Below are 19,513 nucleotides of genomic sequence, written 5' to 3' on the forward strand. Positions count from 1 at the left end.
AGCAGACAGTTGGAGGAAGGAGGGAATTTCTGAGGGTTTTACAGATAAGGTTATCTTTGAGTTGGGCCTGGAAGGATGTATATGAATTTGAGTTGCAGGAGGAAGGACTCAAACATGACCTAGAACTGGCCAACTCTACAACTTGCTTATAGAGAAAAATGTAAAAACTAAAATAGTTTAATACATATGACTGTCAACAGCAGAGCAGCTTTTTTATGAGCTTATTTGGCAGCGCAAACCTAATTTTTGCTCTCTTAATTTGAAGCTACAATTCTCCTAACCTCTTTTGTTGAGAATTCTCATCAAGTGAAGAGAATGACTAAGTTCTGTTTAGCAAGGGGATGGAGGGAGGTAACATATCTATTCAACTAGGCTTCTTCTAAAAGCCTTTGCTGAACGTGTACGGATGGCACATTAAAGTGCTTTTGAGCGACAGTAGTTTTGCAGGGTTCCATCTGGAAATTCTGAGCTTCATCACATTTACAAACATTTGCTAAAATACATGCTTGAGGAGGCAGACACAGGAAAGGGGCCTCTTCTGTGCATAAAGTGACAAGGCACTGTCTAAAGGGATGAATGAAAAACATACCCGCAAACACCATTTTACGCCGTACTGTGAGATTGACGTGGCCTTGCTTGGCGGCTTGTTGCATAAGCTGGACCACAAGCTGGTGTGATTTACCAATGACTGGTGTCCCATCCACACAGATTAATTCATCCCCAGACCTCAGGCGGCCGTCTGTATCAGCAGCACCCAGTGGTACGATGTGACCGATATAAATCTGTTGAGTAATTGGATGATGGATGAAACACTGACCTTTTGGTTTACTATTACAGGCACACCTCGGGGATATTGCAGGTTCGGTTTCAGACCACCGCAATAAAGCTAATGTCACCACAAAACAAGTGACATGAATTTTTTGGTTTCCCAGTGCACATAAAAGTTATGTTTACACTATACTGTAGTCTTAAGTATGCAATAGCATTATGTCTAAAAATAAAGTACATACCTTAATTTAAAAAATACTTTATTGTTAAAAAATGCTAACCATCATCTGACAGTGTAGGGCTGCCATCAAACTTCAATTTGTAAAAAAATGTAACATCTGTAAAGCGCAATAAAAGGAGGTTTGCCTGTAAAATGACGGCCTTCACAATCTCTGAGAACAATTCAATTCATTCATTCATGTCTGCATCCATGCCACAAACGCTTATTGAGTGCCCACTGCGTACCAGGTGCTGTGCTAGGTGGTACAATAATTCTTAAATGGAAAAAATAACTTTTTCTTGTTTAGTACCTTGACATTTATCTGTGGTTTGCTGACTCATTGTTTTTTCCCCTTTGCAAAAATAAATCATTTTACTCCCTTCATTGGCAAAACTTTTTCCCCTTTTCTATCCACCTAAGAGGCAGGCCTCTGTTCAGAAAACTCTACTAATTATAATAGTAATACTACTTTGCTTTAAAGGTCAGCATGTGCCTAGCAAAAGGGAATGCATGATAAATGCTGTTAAATGAAGGGATGAATCAAGCAAAGTCTGGTTGGGCATCCCTATTTTCATAGTCTATAGCACCTGCATGCAGAGCAGGTCTTTATATTTAGTGTCTTGCTGTTGTTATATTAACCATTCACTAAACTTTAGCTAAAATGTTTGTGCCTTTCTTCCCTTCTCTCTAGATAATGATGCTACAACGATCTTTACATGGCATTTATCACTTACAAAGAACTTTGACAAAAGAGTGCTTAAGAACATGGACTCTGGAATCACACCCTTTCCAGTCCCTCCATTTACTAACTCTGTGATGCCAGGCAGGTTCATTAACCTTTCTGTGTCTTTATTTCATGATTTGAAAAATGGGGATAGATTCATAGATTTGATGGATACATGAGAAGAATGGATGTTAGAAGCCTTTAGCATAGCACCTGGCACGTAGTAAGCACTCAAGAAATAACAGCTATTTTTACTATGATGAGGAAATGAACAATACTTATCTTTAGTTCTCTTTTCCCCTTTCAAAAGAATCCTGTGAAGTTCTCCTCAATTTATTTTAAAGATGAGGCCTGGAGAGGTTAAATGTCTCCTGATCCTTGTTCAGGGTTCTTTCTCTAATTTTGTAAAGAGCGTGGTCCTACTTTCTCTAATCTTTCATAATGCCTTGTCAAGTGCTCTCTGTCCTGGCTACGCAATATACAAAGCCAACTACCTGCTGGCAGATTTAACAGAATTGGCCAGAAGGATCAGGCCACTGTATTCTCAGTTGATGCCTATTCCTATTTTGCTTTTCGGTTCCCTTTTCTCTGATGGGGAGCTCCAGACGCTGGAACTGCCGCTTTCCACAAACACGAACACACGCTTTTTAGAAAAGATCTAGTCCCTTCTTCCTCAAGACAGAAAGAGCTCACAAAATCCAAAGAATAACCCCCAGTGCTTAAGATGAAACAGTCAGGGAATATATATATATATTATATATATATATATATTATTATATATATATGTAACTGAATCACTTTGCTGTACAGCAGAAATTAATACATTGTAAATCAACTATACTCCAATAAAATTTTTTTAAAAAGACGAAACAGGGGTGCACCTGGCGGGACTCAAATCTTGGTGATTTGTCACTGCTGCCAATTTGCTTTGAAGTCTTAGAAAACTGCACGGGGCGGTGCAGGCTAGGGTGGGATGGGGGGCAAGGGGCAGGGAGACAAAAGACTCACAGGTTCCCCTGGTTCATTGCCACCCAGAATCCTAAATCCAAATCCAGTCTCTTTTCTCCAGAGGAAGATGTCCTGTTCTTGATAATCTGGAACTGCAGAGAGGGATGAGGAAGAGAGAGATTATTTCTCTGATAAAACGAATCAGAGCCCTAAGGCGAACACAGTTAACAGGACTGATACTGATGGTGTTTGAGCAGATGACAGCGTTCCAACACACACAAGCAAACAAAATAATCTGGACGGATGTAATAACAGAGGGCACTGGGCGAAAGTAAGTGGTAGGAATCGTCATTGAGCCTTCAGATTTTTTTCAAAGGACTAATCACTGTTTGATACTTCCTAATCAAGCCATTATCCCTGATGAAGGCTGTAGTCAGCACTCACCACTCTCCTGGGTATTGTTGCAAGGGGAATTAAATAAATTAAAATCATCAGGCTCTGCACCACGAAGTGGGTGCCCATGTCTGAGGAAGGAGCTCACGCTGTCAGAGTGACCTCTGAAGTAGAGGTTGGCTCCGAGGATTTAGAAGACCTGATGTTACCAACTAGAAGATGAAAGAAAACAGCTTGAGGTAAAAAGTGTTCTCAATTAAAAAAAAGAAAATCACTTCTTTTTTCCCTTAAAATAATCAAGACTAGCAATGCCAATAATATGATCTGTTAGATCATTTTTGCCAAAAGTTACTCTCAAACATCCTAATATTTCCAAATTTACAAAATTTACTATGATTTCACTACTATTATGAAAAAGTAGTCAGCCTTTTATATCCTTAAGATCACTGGTGACAACAAAATTGTCCTATATCAATGAACCATATTTCATCACTAAAATAAGTGCTTTATTCCAGTATTTGCCTATAATATTTCACCACTATAAGTATTCATTTATTATCTAACAGCTTGATATTTTACTTTTAAAATTCAGTAATAGTCCAGGGCTTTCAAATGAAAATCTCATTTTTCTTTTTTTTAAAGAAAAGTATTTTCCTTAAGAACGTGCTTACTGTACATGAGATTGTCCTATATACCACTCTGTTACTTAACTAAAGTAATAAAAAAAAGGGTTACTTCTATTTAATTCTTACTTAATACTTTAGTGTTTAAATAGTATGTTTTACAGTCTGTAAAATGACAAATCTTTTATTTAAAGAAAAAAATATATAATTTAGTGGCCATGAATCCTAAAGGAGATTTTCAAATACTGTTCTGCAGAATTTCTGGTTTCTTTAATTCCTTGGCTTTGGGGCTGAAGGAGTGTGTATGTACTTAGAATTTAATTCCCACCTTCTCTGATTCTGTACAATGGAATAGGGAAGAAGAAGGTGGTTGTTTAGACTTCAAGCTGGCGATAGATGTCCCTTTTTCGGGACTCACCCATGAGCTTAAAATGTATGCCGAGAGAGAAGAAACTAAATGAACAGGTAAGTACCAGTCAGAGGAGTCAGAATCGAATATTCGTGCTTGAGCTATCTTAATGCCATGCTTTCAAGGGAGCTTCTTATCCAATGCTTTTTAATTATAATTGCTAAGGCTAAGCTGTAAGATGCCATGGTACATGGAGTTAGGCTACATCACAGGACACAATTCGAGAATGGTATTTTCTTCAGCATGCTAAGGTAACAATATTTTCTTTCTGTTTGAGTAGCTGGCTAAAGGGTATTTGCTGTAATAGCCTCATTGAAACAACAAATTAAATCAGGTTGAGTCTCCGTCTTCGGTTCACTCAAGCAGGAGGATTATTACCAAAACAGACCACGGGTGCTTTCCAGTCAGCACTAGGTTCTTGGCAGAGTCTGCTTGAAATCTGCTGAGCCCTTCTGTGAACAAGGGAAAGACCTCTGCAGAGACCTCCAGCTCAGACCAATTTTTTCTGCAGCATCGTTTAACATAGGAACACCTGCCCATCCTACAGTGTCACCAAATGTAGCAAGTTTCTGCCTTTTATTGCTCATTTAGGAGTAAGCCACCATGGGATGGGCAATTATGGCCAACAGACTTAGGCTTATCATACAGTTTAGTCCATTGGAAAAAAATTTGTTCCTCTGAGAATTAATACACAGATGGCAAATTTATTTAAAAAGCTTCCTACTGAAAACAAAGATGCCCAATGACAGACACCAAGGATGTAGACGATGCCAATGATGAGCCTTTCAGGAAAACACACACAAACACAGATGTGTTACAAAGAACGTCTTTTGGTCCTTGAACTTGGGCATCTTGACAATTATATTCTTCTACGAACCAAATGCTATGGTCCAAATATATAACTTTGGTGATCAATCAGTACTGAAACATATTAGAGAATTATAGAATGATTTTTCTCTTCTTTGTCCTCTGCTGTCCCTTCTTCCCAAAGGCACTAAAGTTTCTAAACTATTCCCCCAAAACATTTTTTGTTCTCTTCTTTATTTCAGGCAGATTTTATTAGAATTAAGTTTTCAGGAGGCAGCAGGGTAGAACCATCTTTCTGATATTACTATCACCGCCCTCCCCCCCTTTTTTTTGAGACTAAATGAAGAAGAGCTAAGAAAATCTCATCCAGCTCTCTTCACTTCTAAGCCCTGGTACAGGGGACAATCAGAGCAGCTCATTTCCTTTGGTAATTCCACCAATGACCCAATAAAGCAGTCAAAAGACTTCTTTTGATAATTAGAAAAAATGGAATCACCATGTTTGCAGAGAACCCTCCTGGCGTCTCTATTACTACAGACACACAACACATTTGCAGACTTGGTTAAAACGTGCCCATCACTTTTAATTTCATCTTGTCTTTGCTCTAGCCTTGCTCAATAAAAACGCCCCAAACACTTCTGTTCATGGCCATCACTCTTTCTTCCCTCCTTTTTCTGAGTTTCTTTCTAGCCCCCTAGACCAATGGGAACATCAAACAGGATGAGTAATAATGGAGAAATGAAAATTTTCAGCAGATCCTTACTCTGACATTCTCCAAAATTCGTGGAATTGATTTCTTTGTCTCTTTCACCCTTGCTCAATCCCGATGCAGGCGAAGGTGACATAGCTGGAATAGTAATGTCACAATTTTGCAAAGCTGAATGTATGTGCTTTCTCTTAGTTCATTTTAATTTAGTTTTGATTGATAAGGAACGTGCAGTTAAGCTTTCACAGTAAAGGTCAAGGCTGCTGTGGATTTTAAAAGACTATGGTTCGATTCTTTTTTTTTTTCCATGGTACTTTTCTTGTCAAAAAGCTAGAATTTACAACTGTACCGCTGAGAATTTCACAGAACTACCTTTACCATCTTAGACTCTTCCGATTTCATGATACCCTGAAGTACCCACTCTCTTATGACCTTGTTTGAATCACGTCATGAACTTGAGATTTGTCTAACCCCTTATTTCCTTTCGAAAAAATTTAAGCATACTTTTGTCACTGCCACATTACTGTGTTTATTTAAAATAGTATCAAGTTCCTGCTGGGATTAATTTATGGGCTAAAACCTGTTCAGATGAATTCTAGGGCAGTTCAACCAAAATAGTCTTTTGTTTAGTGACACAAATCATCAGATCTGGCCAAGAGCTGAACAAATACACAAATAAGAACTGTCATAATAGCTCTTAAAATCTAGACGTACACCCAAGCTCCTTAAACTATGATAAAGGAGCTGTACACCAATTCCAGATCATTGAGCATGTCTCTCTCGAGGGACACGTGTGCGCTGGTTAAAACGACAGCTTTGTCATTTTTCTTTCCCAAGTCTTTTGTGAACGGGCAAAGTTTGAACCGCAAGCTTTAGATTTTGTTTCACAGTAAACACTAGTGGGTACTAGCTGCTCTTCCTGAACACTTATAAATAAGATTGCATCGATGCCATTCTTAAAAGATGTGCACAACTGACATGTTATCTAGAGAAAATACAAACAGGCAACATGGCTTTTAAAGGACTTCCATGCATGCTCTTTCTTTTTCTTTTTTTTTTTTTTTTAATAAATCTCGGGTTTTTTTGAATTTTATTATTTTTTTAATACAGCAGGTTCTTATTAGTTATCTATTTTATACATATTAGTGTATATATGTCAATCCCAATCTCCCAGTTCATCCCACCACCACCATCCATGCATGTTCTTAATTGAACACTTAAGCTCTTCAGAGGGATTTATTAACACATCTGTAATTCAGATTGATTCATTTGCACACTGCTGTTTTGACAGATGGCCATATCAAGAATGCTATATTTTGCACGGTATTCAGACCATGTGAAGGAACTGGATCAGAGACTTTGTTAAGAATCTTCCCACTGTCCTTTACAATAAAATGAAATATGAGGAAAATATATTTTCCCAAAAAAAGGGGGATAAATTAAGGGTACAATTAAGATGCTACTGCTGACTTTAATTTTCTTGGTTTTTTTCCTGGAGTACTTTGCTCATTTTAATATGCCTTGGGGAGAGGGGCAGGGAATCACATCTAATGAGGCTACATGCTTTACTTTTTCATTTTTTTCCAAAAGACAAGATAAGAAACAGCCTAAGGGAATGGCAGAAACTGATCTGGGATAAAGCCAAATACTGATTAGAAGACAAGATTGACGTAGATTCATTCATAGGTACTGTGAAAAAAAGAAAATCTGTGACAGATACTGAATAATTATCATGGAGGGAAAAGTCTCATCATTATCCTGATTTAGTGGTGAGGAAGAAATCTATGTGAATATTAACATCGGTTAGGTTGCTACAATCACTCAATTATGGAGCCTCTAATCAGCAAAAAAACCTGATTCTCATTTGTGCTGCTAGATCCTATTCCTTAGATGTTCCAGAAAGTTAAGGCCTAAACTGGCACCATTACAAATATTTCAGTCTGCCTCTCATTCAATGCTTAGAGCAGCTGGCTGTGGCAGAATTACATATTTTTCTTATTTTTTTTCTGGTGAAAACTTTTTTAAAAAATGGATTAAATACCAAATTCTGAAGAAATGCTGCTTCCATCAAGGTAAAAATGGCATCTGAGCTAGAGCCTCCTATTCTTTGGGTGCATTAGAATCATCTGTCAATCCATGAGGCCCGCACCAGCACTTCAGAACCTGATTTATTTTATCGCAAAAAGATTCATACGTGGGAAACTCAGTCATAAACGTGTACTCTACTGAGAAAAGCAGGGGCATAGTCAATAAAGCAGTTATCTCCACATCAACTGAAGTTGGGCCATTGATTGGAGGACCTGCATGATTAAAGAGAAATGTGAAGGGAATGTGAAAATACTCCTCTTTGGAAAACATTTCTTCCCTGAAATCATTCCAATTAGAAGACAGTGAGAATGGACACCAGGTTCATGCTTAGCAACTACTGCTTACAAGGGATGTTCCAAATGGAACTTCATTTCCTCTGGCCCGGAGTGAGGTGTACTCAGGGGTCTTTCTCGTCCAGGGACTAAATAAATCCCTTCTCAAGTTATCAGGCTTTTGCCAGCATAGTGAAGCCTTAGTCAAAACAGCCTACTTAATTCCACGCACTATGGTAGTAAGAAGGCAATGACGTCTCTTCCTTGAAGAGGAAAAGCACAGAGGGAGCCTTGGGTGACTTCTAAAACTTGATTATCACCAAGACTCCAGTCATACCTTGTGCCTCCTAAGTGCTGACTTGCACCCAGCTGTGTGGGCCACTTTCCTTCTCCAGCAGGGGTGCTGCTCTCACTCCCCTGTTTGGTTTGGGTCACAGAGGAGTGGCTCCAGCCAGCAGGTAAAATGCTTCACAGCCAAGTCCAAGGGGGTGGGTGGGCGGCTGCAGTGTTCCCACCCCCCCGCCCCCCGTGCCTCGGCCCTCCACGGGGCTTTGCTAAGAGAACCGCAGCTGTGGCTCCAAATGAAACCTGTGCTGAGCGGGCTGGGGACCAAGAGGAAAGGCAGAATGCTTCTCTTCTCTCTTCCAGTTTTACTCTGACCCTTCAGCAAACCCGGCCTCCTCCCTCATTAATCATTCTCTCCTATCCTATGACAAAAAGGGAAAATGAAGTGCATGTTCTTCGTAGATGCTTCATCCCAACCAATCATACTCATAAGAAAAGGTCAGTAAGAGCAACAGCCGAAACAAACAAACAAACAAAAATGGCCTATTTGTATCCCCTAAGAGGAAAGCATTTTAGGAACTTTGATTGGTAACAGTAAGATAAGTGAATACTGTTTAGAGTGAATAGTTTTTGGAAATCATTTCATAATAAAAAGTAAAACATTAAATGTGAAGGGATTACTCGGTTTATAACAGCCCAAAAAGTACTATGTATGACATCACTAGTTCATATTTTTCAAAAAGGTGAAGCTAAAGGAACATACTTAACCACAGTATAAATGATTAAAGCACAAACCACTCGCTACTCTTTTTTTCTTTTTAAGGGGAATGTTTAGAAAGACCGATAACGTTTTAAAAAAATTACCAGTATTCTTAAAAACCGAGACCACTAAGAAAGCATTTAATTTCTTCTCATTACTCCTGCAATCCAAACCAATTGTATTTATGTTCTATTGTATATCAGAGCTGTTTCACAAGACAGGAGCTCAGAGGAGGCCACCGTCTCCATGTAGGGAAGAATTAATGAGGCAGCAGCGCTTATCGGCCACTTCTTTTTTTTTTCTTTTTTTTTCCGGCCACTTCTTTGAACGGAGAGGAAAAATAAATCCATTTTACCCAGGCCCTTCATCTGACGACCATCCATGACTACCCCACCTGCCCAAAGAGAAGACGTAACGGGGCCTCAGTGAATATCCAGCAGATTCTATCACTGCTCTGAGATGCTGTCACCTCCCACCTGGATTTACCTCTCTCCTGTTCACACGCTGACAATCTATTCTCAGTAAGCCTCAAGAGAGAGTTGGAGCCCTGCGGCGGGGTCCAGGGAAGACAGGAGCCAGGGTGCTACTCACGTCGGTTTTCATACATGCTCCTGGACTGGGCCCAGATTTTAAAAGGATCTGGTTTTTTCTGCCCAGAGCTGTCAGTCTGATCTGGAGCCGGGGCCTCGGCGGGTGGGAACTCGGGTAGCACCTGTGTGCCGTGGCTTGGGGAGGCTGTGTGCAGGCTTCGGTGGCTGGCAGCGCTGTGCTGGGAGCTATTCTGGCTGTCTTTTCTTTCCAGTGGTTGCTGAAAGGAAGCGAGTGAGAGGGGCAAGAAGAGATTATTATTGGTTCCCTGAGCGAGTGTTTTCCATCAGCTTGTTTTTGTTCAGCACTTCTGCGCACACATACATAAATTTATCAACAACATTTTGGCTTCCACCTTCGGCTCATGCTGAATGCAGGTAAATCCCCAGGGGACTGGCAGACAGATAGAGGGGTGGGCCAGACAGAAGAACATCATGGCAAACCATACTGCTTTCAGGGCTGGAGCAGAAAACAAATCCAGTTTTCATCACAGGTTCTCAGCTAAGTCACTGGGATCATTTTTTACAAAATATACTCGTTTTAATATCTTCATTTTTAAACCAAACGTGACACAGAATACCATGCGTGGTTTAAATGGAAAGCTAGAATATCCAGAAGAAATATGATCAGGGCTAAAAATGCTCCTTGGGACTCCACATTTTCCCTCTTTCAGTAGCAAAATACCCAACTTCTTGCTAAGGATTTACCATCAGTTCTGCTAGCCTGTAAGAAACATGGATCAGATCTTTAAAAAATCATGCCTAGCATTATGTGTGCACTTGTACTTACAAGTATATAAAAAACTATTATCTGAAGAGCTTTCAAAATTCTTAGTGAATCAATTTTGCAGACATCGCACTACACCTCTTGATCTCCTAATACTACTGTTGGTTGAAAACCAAGATCCAACTTTATATATGGGTTGACCTCCGGGGGTCAGCCTTAACTTGTCCAAACTCCAAGTAGGAGTCAAAGACAAAGAATTTCATTTAAATTTCAGTAGAATAAGTAGGTTCCTGCTCCTTAAAATCTGCTCAGCAAAAGACCCTTCCCATTTTATGAGATGCTCTTTGTTGGAAGGGCCACTGAATGAACAGCAAAATCTAGCGGGAGGAAAAATACTGCATGGGAAATAAAATAATTTCAGCTCTTATTTTCTCCAATGAAAGATGTGGTAAGCCCAGGTGTTTAGTTCCCCCCATTCAAAAGAAAAATCCTGGAGTCCTGTCTCTCACACAACAGATGCCATGTCACTACACTTAACTGCTTCAGAGCATTGTAAAGGGGCATCTCCAGCCTGTCTTATAGATCCTGTATAGCTTATGATTTATGAGTAGTTTATAAGATCTCTGACCTAGACATTCCAGTTCCCTAAAGTTCTTTATAGTGTCAAAATCTTGCCCTCAGTCTTGCAATCAGTCCTATCACACCGTTCTTCCTTATTCTCTCTCCCAGGTGGCCTCCGTCTTTCATTCGCGTCTCCGTGGAAACTTCCAAGGTCCCGTTCATTTACTTCTCAGGGCCCTCACCTCCTTCCCCTTCCAGTCCTTGCTTTGAAATAAGCATTGAACTAAGGCCAAGGAGGACAAAAACTTCATTTTCCCTTGACTGTCCCAGATCACAGATCTGAAGATAGGTTTTAGCAAGGATTCAAAGTCGAAAATTGGGCATGTATTTCATGAAGGTAAGATAGACCCTTTAAAATTATACTTGATGTGCCTGTGGGAGAAACGTGAGGACCATATTCTAAGCTAGCAAAGAGGTCTTGGGAACCACCTATATGAGGGACTTAATTCACTCAGACTCAAGGGGACAACATACTCTGGGTGCAGAGGTCAGGAAAACACACCAGTGTTTGGACAGGGACAACCATCACCGTTACCCCACATCACCATCGTTTCCTTGTGAGGGTCAAGGGCTCCGCTCAGACTTGGATGGATCCGCCTTCCGAAGACTTGGGACAGAACCTGGTTCTGCCAACTTCCAACAGGGTCCTCCCCAAAGTGAATTCGGCTCTTAGGGCCAGCTATCCCCTTTCTATTCCCTAAGAAGGTCAAAACCTGCCTTCTTGCTTCCCTTGGAGACATGCTGAAGATTTTCAGAGTCAGAAAAACATTAACGAAGGATACAATCCCCATTCCCTTTTGCATGAGCGTGGGAATTGGTTTTCCTCTTCACCGCGGTCTTTGTAAGGGTCTCCATTATAAACAAGCATGTGTAGTGTATACACCTCAGCATAAACAGAAAAAAAGATGGGTTCTGGGTGGGATTTCCCCCTCTTATACTTTCCTGTACTGCCTACTTCTTATTTTTATCATGTACAGAGAATGTTTTTTATAATCAAGACCAAATATAAAGCTCTTTTCATTTAGAAATGAACCTTGGTAAGGAGAATTAATGGGACTGTTACTTTCTATTTTTTACATTTTGGTAGTGTTTTGTGTCCGCTCTCCTCTTGGAAAGGCAGGAAGAAGGTATTTTAAAAGTGAAAGCAAATAATTCAATAGATGAAGGACTTCTGGATTAACCATGAGAGTTTCATCCCTCTCTTCAAATGACCACCCTCGCCTGGTTTTTCAGATGAGTAGCAAATGCTAGATGTGGGGTCAGTCCATTGACACTAAGTTCATTTCACGGTTAGAGTCAGTCTCTGACCCTGGAAGCTCCAGTCTCCTTCGCGTAAAGGTTCCTCTTCACAAAGCCTCACCGGGACCCCGTGAGCCGCACTGCGGGATTACCCAAGGGAAACCTCACAATCTTCTTCTTCCTTTCCTGGGGATACTCGGTAACCTCTTGAAATGTAACCTCTTCCAATCACTGCCTCTTCCTGAACAGGAGAGAAATACCTTTCCAGCAACCCTGTCCCACTGAGAGAGTCTGGACCTTTCTCCAGCAGCGAATGCACGTGTGCTTTTACAGACACGCCCACAAATGCATGCACACAGATTCTGTATGTCACCTCAGGGGTTTCCAAGACCCTTCGATGGCTGTCCCAGTGTAACAAACCTGACACAGAGGACCTGGAAATCTCAAGTTTAAATGAAGAGACAGCTTTACCATAACCAGAGGGTGCAAATGAAGTTTACCAGAAATGGCTTGGGCCGTTTAAAAACTTTTCTCACCTTTTCTCACCTTCCCCATAAAGGACACATTTAGGTCCAATTTATCACAAAATGACAGATACAATCTGGACAGAGTCTGCAAAACTGCCTCTCCATCAAACTGCACCTCTGCATCCCCTTTGAATGCCATCTAAACTTTGCTCCTAAATTTGGAAAATGAAAGTACAGCAGCATCCTGAGAATATGCTCTAAAAACTAGGCCATCGCTAACCTATCACTAAATGGCATATTCTAACCCACCCTCACGGGCTAAACACATGAGCATCTGGAAGCTTTTTGGATTTTTCCCTGATAAGATTTAACCTCGCTTTATGTTTCCTCTCAAGTTCAATTATGAAAATGACTTAATTTGAAAATGCATTCTGTATTTAGTATATTGGCACCTAAGCTTTTTGAAGCTATGTTCTGTGTGTGTAGAAAACTTCAAAATATGCCTTTTTATTTTCTGAGAACATGTTAATTAGATATGACATTATCTTTTATCTGGTTAGGGTCCAGAACTGCCCAGGAGAAAAGCCATGTTTATACAGCTCTCAAATTAAAGTCACCTTGTATGCCTTTTCAGCAGTCCGGATTCCCTCCCAGAAGACTTGGGCCATGAGGACAAATTCACTTCTGAACACAGGATCTGACTTGCACCAAATGTGATTGTCTCTCACCTCATTTTTCTAGGTGAGAAACTGGCCCTCAAATAAGCATTAATAAAGATACACTTTCAAGTCTGTTGAAGTAATTCTATGCATGCTAAGAACATGGATGGCGCAATCCATCAATGATAGATACATCAATGATAGAACATCCAGAGTAGCCCCTCTTAAGTAACCTGCAATACATTTATTCCCTCATCCAATAAATACATACTGATCACCTGCTATGAGCCAGATTCTGAAAAATACAATGTGTAAGTAAGAAAGAGATAGTACCTGAGAATTTATACCTACATATCTAGGTGTGTGTGTGTGTGTGTGTGTGTGTGTGTGTGTGTGTGTGTGTTTGTGTGTGGAGATGGAATATTAATCAAATAATCATGACAGACTGATGACAACACACTGCAGTGTCCTTAAGGTTAAGTAGTAAGGAGAAGCCTCTGGAAGAACATTCCATTAATGGAAGCAGCATGTGCTAAGTCTGCAAAGCAAAAGTGAGCTTGGCCTGTTTGGAAACCAGAGAGGTAGCTAGTGTGGCACAGCAGGGGGTGGGGTGGCTTGAGAGGAAGTTGGAGACCAAATAATGCAAGGGGCTTGTGGGCTACTTTAAGGAGTTTGGGTTTCACTCTTAGTTCTGGGGAGGAGGAATCCATTAGTGAATTTAAAGCAGGGATGTGCCAGGAGCCAACTTACTTCCAGAAAGTTTGGTCTGGCTACCATCTGGAGAATAGGTTGATGTGAGTGGGAGTAAAAGCAGAGAGCCAGTCAGGAGGCTACTGTGCAGACCAGATGAGGGACCTGGGGTGGCTTATACAAGGGGAAAAGCTGTGACAAGGGGGAGGGACAAGTAAAGTCAAAAGATATTTTGGTGCCAGATTTGACAGGCATTGCTGAAAGGCTGCACCGGGGAGAGGAGGAGGAGAAGGGGAAGGGGGAAGGGGGAAGGGGGAAGGGGGAAGGGGAAAGGGGGAGGGAGGAGGAGTTCTCAGAAACACAAATATCCACCTCCAGATCTCCAGCTTGAATAAACGCTTGGAAAGGAGGACCACATATTGAGTTGAATATCTCCAACACTAGCTGTTGTAACTATGTGGATTTTTTTTTTTTTTTAAAGTGAGCCAGACCCACTGAATAATTGGCCACCGAGGGCTGATCAATTTGAGGCTCTTTTCTTTTCTTTTTTAAATAATATTCTCTTACTATTTTTTTAAAATTTTTATTTATTTATTTATTCATTTATTTATGGCTGTGTTGGGTCTTCGTTTCTGTGCGAGGGCTTTCTCTAGTTGTGGCGACGGGGGGGGGGGCACTCTTCATCACGGTGCGCGGGCCTCTCACTATCGCGGCCTCTCTTGTTGCGGAGCACAGGCTCCAGATGCGCAGGCTCAGTAATTGTGGCTCACGGGCCCAGCTGCTTCGCAGCATGTGGGATCTTCCCAGACCAGGGCTCGAACCCGCGCCCCCTGCATTGGCAGGCAGATTCTCAACCACTGCGCCACCAGGGAAGTCCTATGTGGATATTTTTGAAGAAAGATTTTTACTTCTGAGTATCAAATCAGGGCCAACTAGGAAAAAAGAAACGATTTCAATTTTGAAAACTCCACAGAAATCCTTGGCCACGTCTGGCTGTGAACTTGTGTCATAAGACCATTTAAAACAAAACTGTACCAACCGTCCTAAAACAAACGATTTCCTTATTACTGACAGGCCAGAGAAATTGGGAAGATGCAATGGACTTTATAAATGGAAATGGGGAAAAAAATTCAGCTCATTAGTATTTCACAGAATGATTTCAAAATGGAGGTATATAAAGTGAGCTGAAAATATTTGCTCGGAAGAGCAAATGAATACAGACAGCACTTAGGAGCTTAAATGATAAAAAGAATTCATGTGGCTTAAAAGTGACAAATCAATCCATTTTTAAGGCAAAATTATTTACAGTTCATGTATCTGCCAAGACTGAAGGCCACTGCAGCGATTTACATGGACAACAGGAAAGACTGCAAGTGCTGATGAGGTATCAGGCCAATGTCATTAAAGGTTGCGCAAAAATCAGTCTCAAATACAAGCCAAAGCAGAGAATGGTCCTTCTTTTTGTCTCTTTCTTTTATCATTTATGGGTCTAAGTCAAATGATTTCTTCCAAAAGGCAAGAAAGAGGAGTTAATGGAGAAGAAAAGGAAAGCACTGATCGGATAGGAAAATGAATTTCAGTTCATACTGAATGTTTTAATGGAGTCTAATACAACAGCAAAGTCTATTTTTTAAGGCTCCAAAGGGCCGAGGGTATGAGCTGCTGTGAGCAACAAGAGGCAAGGAGACTTACTTAAGTAACCCTAGGCCTTCTCCCATCTACTACTCTCACTGCTTCTCCTTGTAGCTTGGAGCTTTGGTGGGTTGTGCTATGCCCTGGATCTGGGACAAGTAGCATTGGGGTGCTAAGGCCACCAGGAGAGTTTGAGAAAGAGGCAGCATTCAGGAGGATTCAGGCCGGGGTCACTTACTGTGCACATTGTCTAAGATCGCTCCCTCGTATTTCTTAATGACTAGCTGTCAGCTATGTCCTTAGCATCCCCTTCCATGGGAAAGGGACAGAGGACCATGGAACAGAAACCTGTCACTGTTGCTACCATTCAGCTTGCTGCATTTGCTGAGGACACTTCCCTGCCCATCACTTGGTGTCCCCTATACGAAAACTTTATGTGAGAACTCTTTTTTTTTTTAAAAGTGTTTATTTATTTGGCTGCATCGGGTCTTAGTTGTGGCATGCAGGCTCTTCATTGCGGCACGCGGGCTTCTCTCTAGTTGTAGCGTGCGGGTTCTTTCTTCTCTAGTTGTGGCGCACAGGCTCCAGAGTGCGTAGGCTCTGTAGTTTGGAGCACAAGGGCTCTCTAGCTGAAGCGCACGAGCTCAGTAGTTGTGGCTCGCGGGCCCAGCCGCCCCGCGGCATGTGGGATCTTAGTTCCCCAACCAGGGATCAAACCTGGGTCCCCTGCACTGGAAGGCGGGTTCTTTACCACTGGACCACCAGGGAAGTCCCTGTGAGAAGTTTTTTAGGAACTAGGAAAACACTGTCTCCTTACTGAACACATTATGCTTTTTTTTTTGATCTGAAGATAAAAGCTAAGTAAATAATGTGGTTACCTATGCTGCGTAGGCTGCTGGGGAACTTGGAAGAATTCCATAGCTCTATCACAGTATCTAATTCAATTTTTTTATAGCTTTTTATGGCTTTGGATGACTACTTCACTTAGGTTATTATCATTAAGAGCTGAATGAGTTTTATTATGTGAGTACTTGTTTTATGTTATATTTCTGCTTTGTTACCTTTTGAAAGTATATGCCCATCATACTTTAGGCCTCATGAGGAGGGTCTGTACAGATCTGCCTATTTATCTCTCCCCAGTTGTATGAGGACATGAATGTTTTCTATTTTAGTTCCTGTTATATACTAGCGCTGGGTCTGGCATGCAGGAGATACCCAATAAATATCTGTTGATGGAACAAATGCATAAAAAATTTTAGTGATTTGTGACAATGAATCCTTTTTTTGAAAGGAGCAATCAATAAATCATTTATAAGCTCCAAGAAGAAGGGCACCATCTTATTTATTATATCATTTCCAATGGCTCACACCAAACCTGACACTTAGTGGTTTTTCAACACCAACTTGCTGAATGGAAGGATGAATGGATGAGCGGATAAAAGAGAAATGCATGGATAGATGAATGGATATATGATGGATGGACAGATGGATAAATGGACAAATGGACAGGTGAAAGAAGGGAGCAAAGGAAGCAAGAGTTGGGAAATGAACTAGTGAAAAAACCTGGGTGAATACTGACCTAAAATTCAGGGTTTGGTGTGCTATTTAGAGTTTTCAATGCTCACACGCAAAATTCTTGTGTGTGATTTCGACCAAGAGTCTCCGTTAAACAAGTTTCCAGTCAGGATGATTAAAGTGGACCACCAAACCATTTTCCCAGTGAGGCCTAAAACCTGACAGCAAATATGTCTTATTTTTGCCTCTGCCATTTGGCAGAAAAATCCCTGATGCTATGGATGTCCAGGTATTAAATTAGTTAAATTTTATTAAGACACTGCCGTTGTCCCCCTTGAGTATTTAAACCATAAATTTAACATTTACCCTAAATCTAGCAGGTGAAATTGCTGATTGAGAGTAAGTTATAGAGGCTATTCAGGAGGGGAAACGAGATCGAAAAGAGAAGTCCTTCTGTTCTAATAAAAACCCAACTACTTAATTATTGAAAACCTTTATAGGAACAAAAAAAGGTATGAGGGCAAAGGAAGCTGTCAGTCACATGAGCAAGCCAACAACTGCAGGAGCCTCTAAGAATAAAGAACAGACATGGTCCTGGGTTCAAACAGTATATCTCAGAGCTAATGGTAACTCTCAGCGTATCACAACCCAGGCACAATCAGTGTGCGTTTCATTCCGTAGCCCAACTGGCCCTGCCTGTCATTATAGGAATGACTTTCTGGAACCACGTCATCCAGCTTCCCCATGGATTCCCGCCGACCCTACCAGAAACATCCCATCATCATCTGTCTCTCTAGCAGGACCTCATCAAAATTCAAACTGGGAAAGGGAAACAGCTTTCAACCCACCTGTACAGAACTCCCACTGATCACAGATGTTCACAAGGTTCCACTGGCAACAGCAGACCTTGGCTGATATCCCCCTACTTTTGTACAGCAGCTGCCAGAGTGTGCCAGCGGTGCTGTGAAAACCATCATCCCTGTCCTGGCAGAGAAGCCAGGGAAGGACAAGTCCCAAGCTGGGGGATGGTTCTTTTCTAACCCAGCAACACACCAGTCTCTTAGCTTGTGGTAATTAAGAGCCAGCAGACTGTGGGCAATGCAGTTAAGAGAGCTTTTTTCCCTAGGAATGCAGCCTGAGTAACTGGTTTGCTGCTTGTTCATGACATGACTTCCTCCAAAATAAACGGTCATGGGGAATTCTCTTAACTGACTTGGTGAATGCAGGCTCTGCACCTGTTTGATACCCTTTGAGTTCAATGGGGAATTCCAAAACACTTTGGGGGAGAAGAGATGCAAATGACTCTACAAAAATCCTTTTGCACAGCAAGTTGAAATGGGATGCAAAACGAAACAGAACACCTTGCTACCCGATGTCATGCTGCGTGTGCCAAACTGTCCCCCCCTCAGTATACGCTTCTGGTCAAGACTCCATGCCATGTGGAGGGTGTAAAATAAGTCCATGCCTCAGGTAGCATGCTTGGGGCTGCGGGAGAGAAAAGGATGAGTGTTGCTAACTCAAGCTCATGTGACACATCTCTCAGATGTGCTTCTATTTTTCTGAAGGCTGAATAGGTTTCTGACTGTGACCCAGGGAGGGGGAGACACATACATGCACACACATACACACACACACACACACACACACACACACAGGCTTTGGCATCTCTGTGGTTCCAATGTAGACACCTACCAGCACTTCTCAGCCTGGACATTAACACAAAATGACAAGGGAAGCAGCCCCGAAGTCACGTGTTCCCATCACCATGGCACCATGCCACGGGAATCAATTACTGCAGGTTTTTCTCTTTGGAGAACTTAGGAGTAGGGTTTACGAATGCAGGAAGCTCCCTCTCTCATCTCCTGAATAAACTTCTGCCTCTTGCTGCCAGGCTTGGAGACAGGTGGAAAGAATTCAGCTGCAGCACCGTAAGCTGCAAAGTTTTAAAGGTTCTCCGTTCCCGGATGGCAGAGGTTGTCAATTCCTCCTCCCCCCAATACTCTAAGCCACAAGGAAGTACACCCCTCTTTATCTTACTGTTAATGATTTTGGACGCTTCTTTCACCACCTCAATCTCACAGGCATCAGAGTTCCAGATTTTGAGGTTTTAAGTAGCATTTTAATTTGTTGTCAGTGCCCAGGGAGCAAAAGCTCACCACCACCAAGCGAAACGCTAGAGCCTCAAAGCTATTAGTGAACATGTCGACTAGGTAATGCATCTTCAGGGAAACCAGATTAGAAAGGACAGCATAACATTGATTTTTTTTTTTTTTTTTAAAGACTCCTATACCTGCAGCAAAATGCCACTAAAGCTGGCAAAACAACAAAGGATATTTCCACAACAAGGAAATGTCTTATTCTCAGGGCTGGGGC

The 19,513-nt window shown here is 41.5% G+C and overlaps 1 protein-coding gene across 8 annotated transcripts in view; it reads right to left on the reverse strand.

The window, feature by feature from the left end:
• The window catches only part of MAGI1 (membrane associated guanylate kinase, WW and PDZ domain containing 1), a 616,101-nt gene that overhangs the window by 25,348 nt on the left and 571,240 nt on the right, over window positions 1-19,513 (reverse strand). For 7 of the 8 annotated variants that reach the window (XM_061197121.1, XM_061197117.1, XM_061197115.1 and 4 more), the window contains 3 exons: window positions 9,595-9,811; window positions 2,721-2,812; window positions 590-782 (listed from right to left, as the gene is read on the reverse strand). In XM_061197121.1, coding sequence (XP_061053104.1) covers window positions 590-782; window positions 2,721-2,812; window positions 9,595-9,811 — 502 coding nt within the window. Of the gene's footprint in view, window positions 1-589; window positions 783-2,720; window positions 2,813-5,655; window positions 5,740-9,594; window positions 9,812-19,513 lie in introns of all 8 variants that reach the window. The other variant, XM_061197123.1, reaches the window with a different exon arrangement.

Source organism: Eubalaena glacialis, chromosome 7 (assembly GCF_028564815.1).
Source record: "Eubalaena glacialis isolate mEubGla1 chromosome 7, mEubGla1.1.hap2.+ XY, whole genome shotgun sequence".
NCBI classification, from domain to species: domain Eukaryota; kingdom Metazoa; phylum Chordata; class Mammalia; order Artiodactyla; family Balaenidae; genus Eubalaena; species Eubalaena glacialis.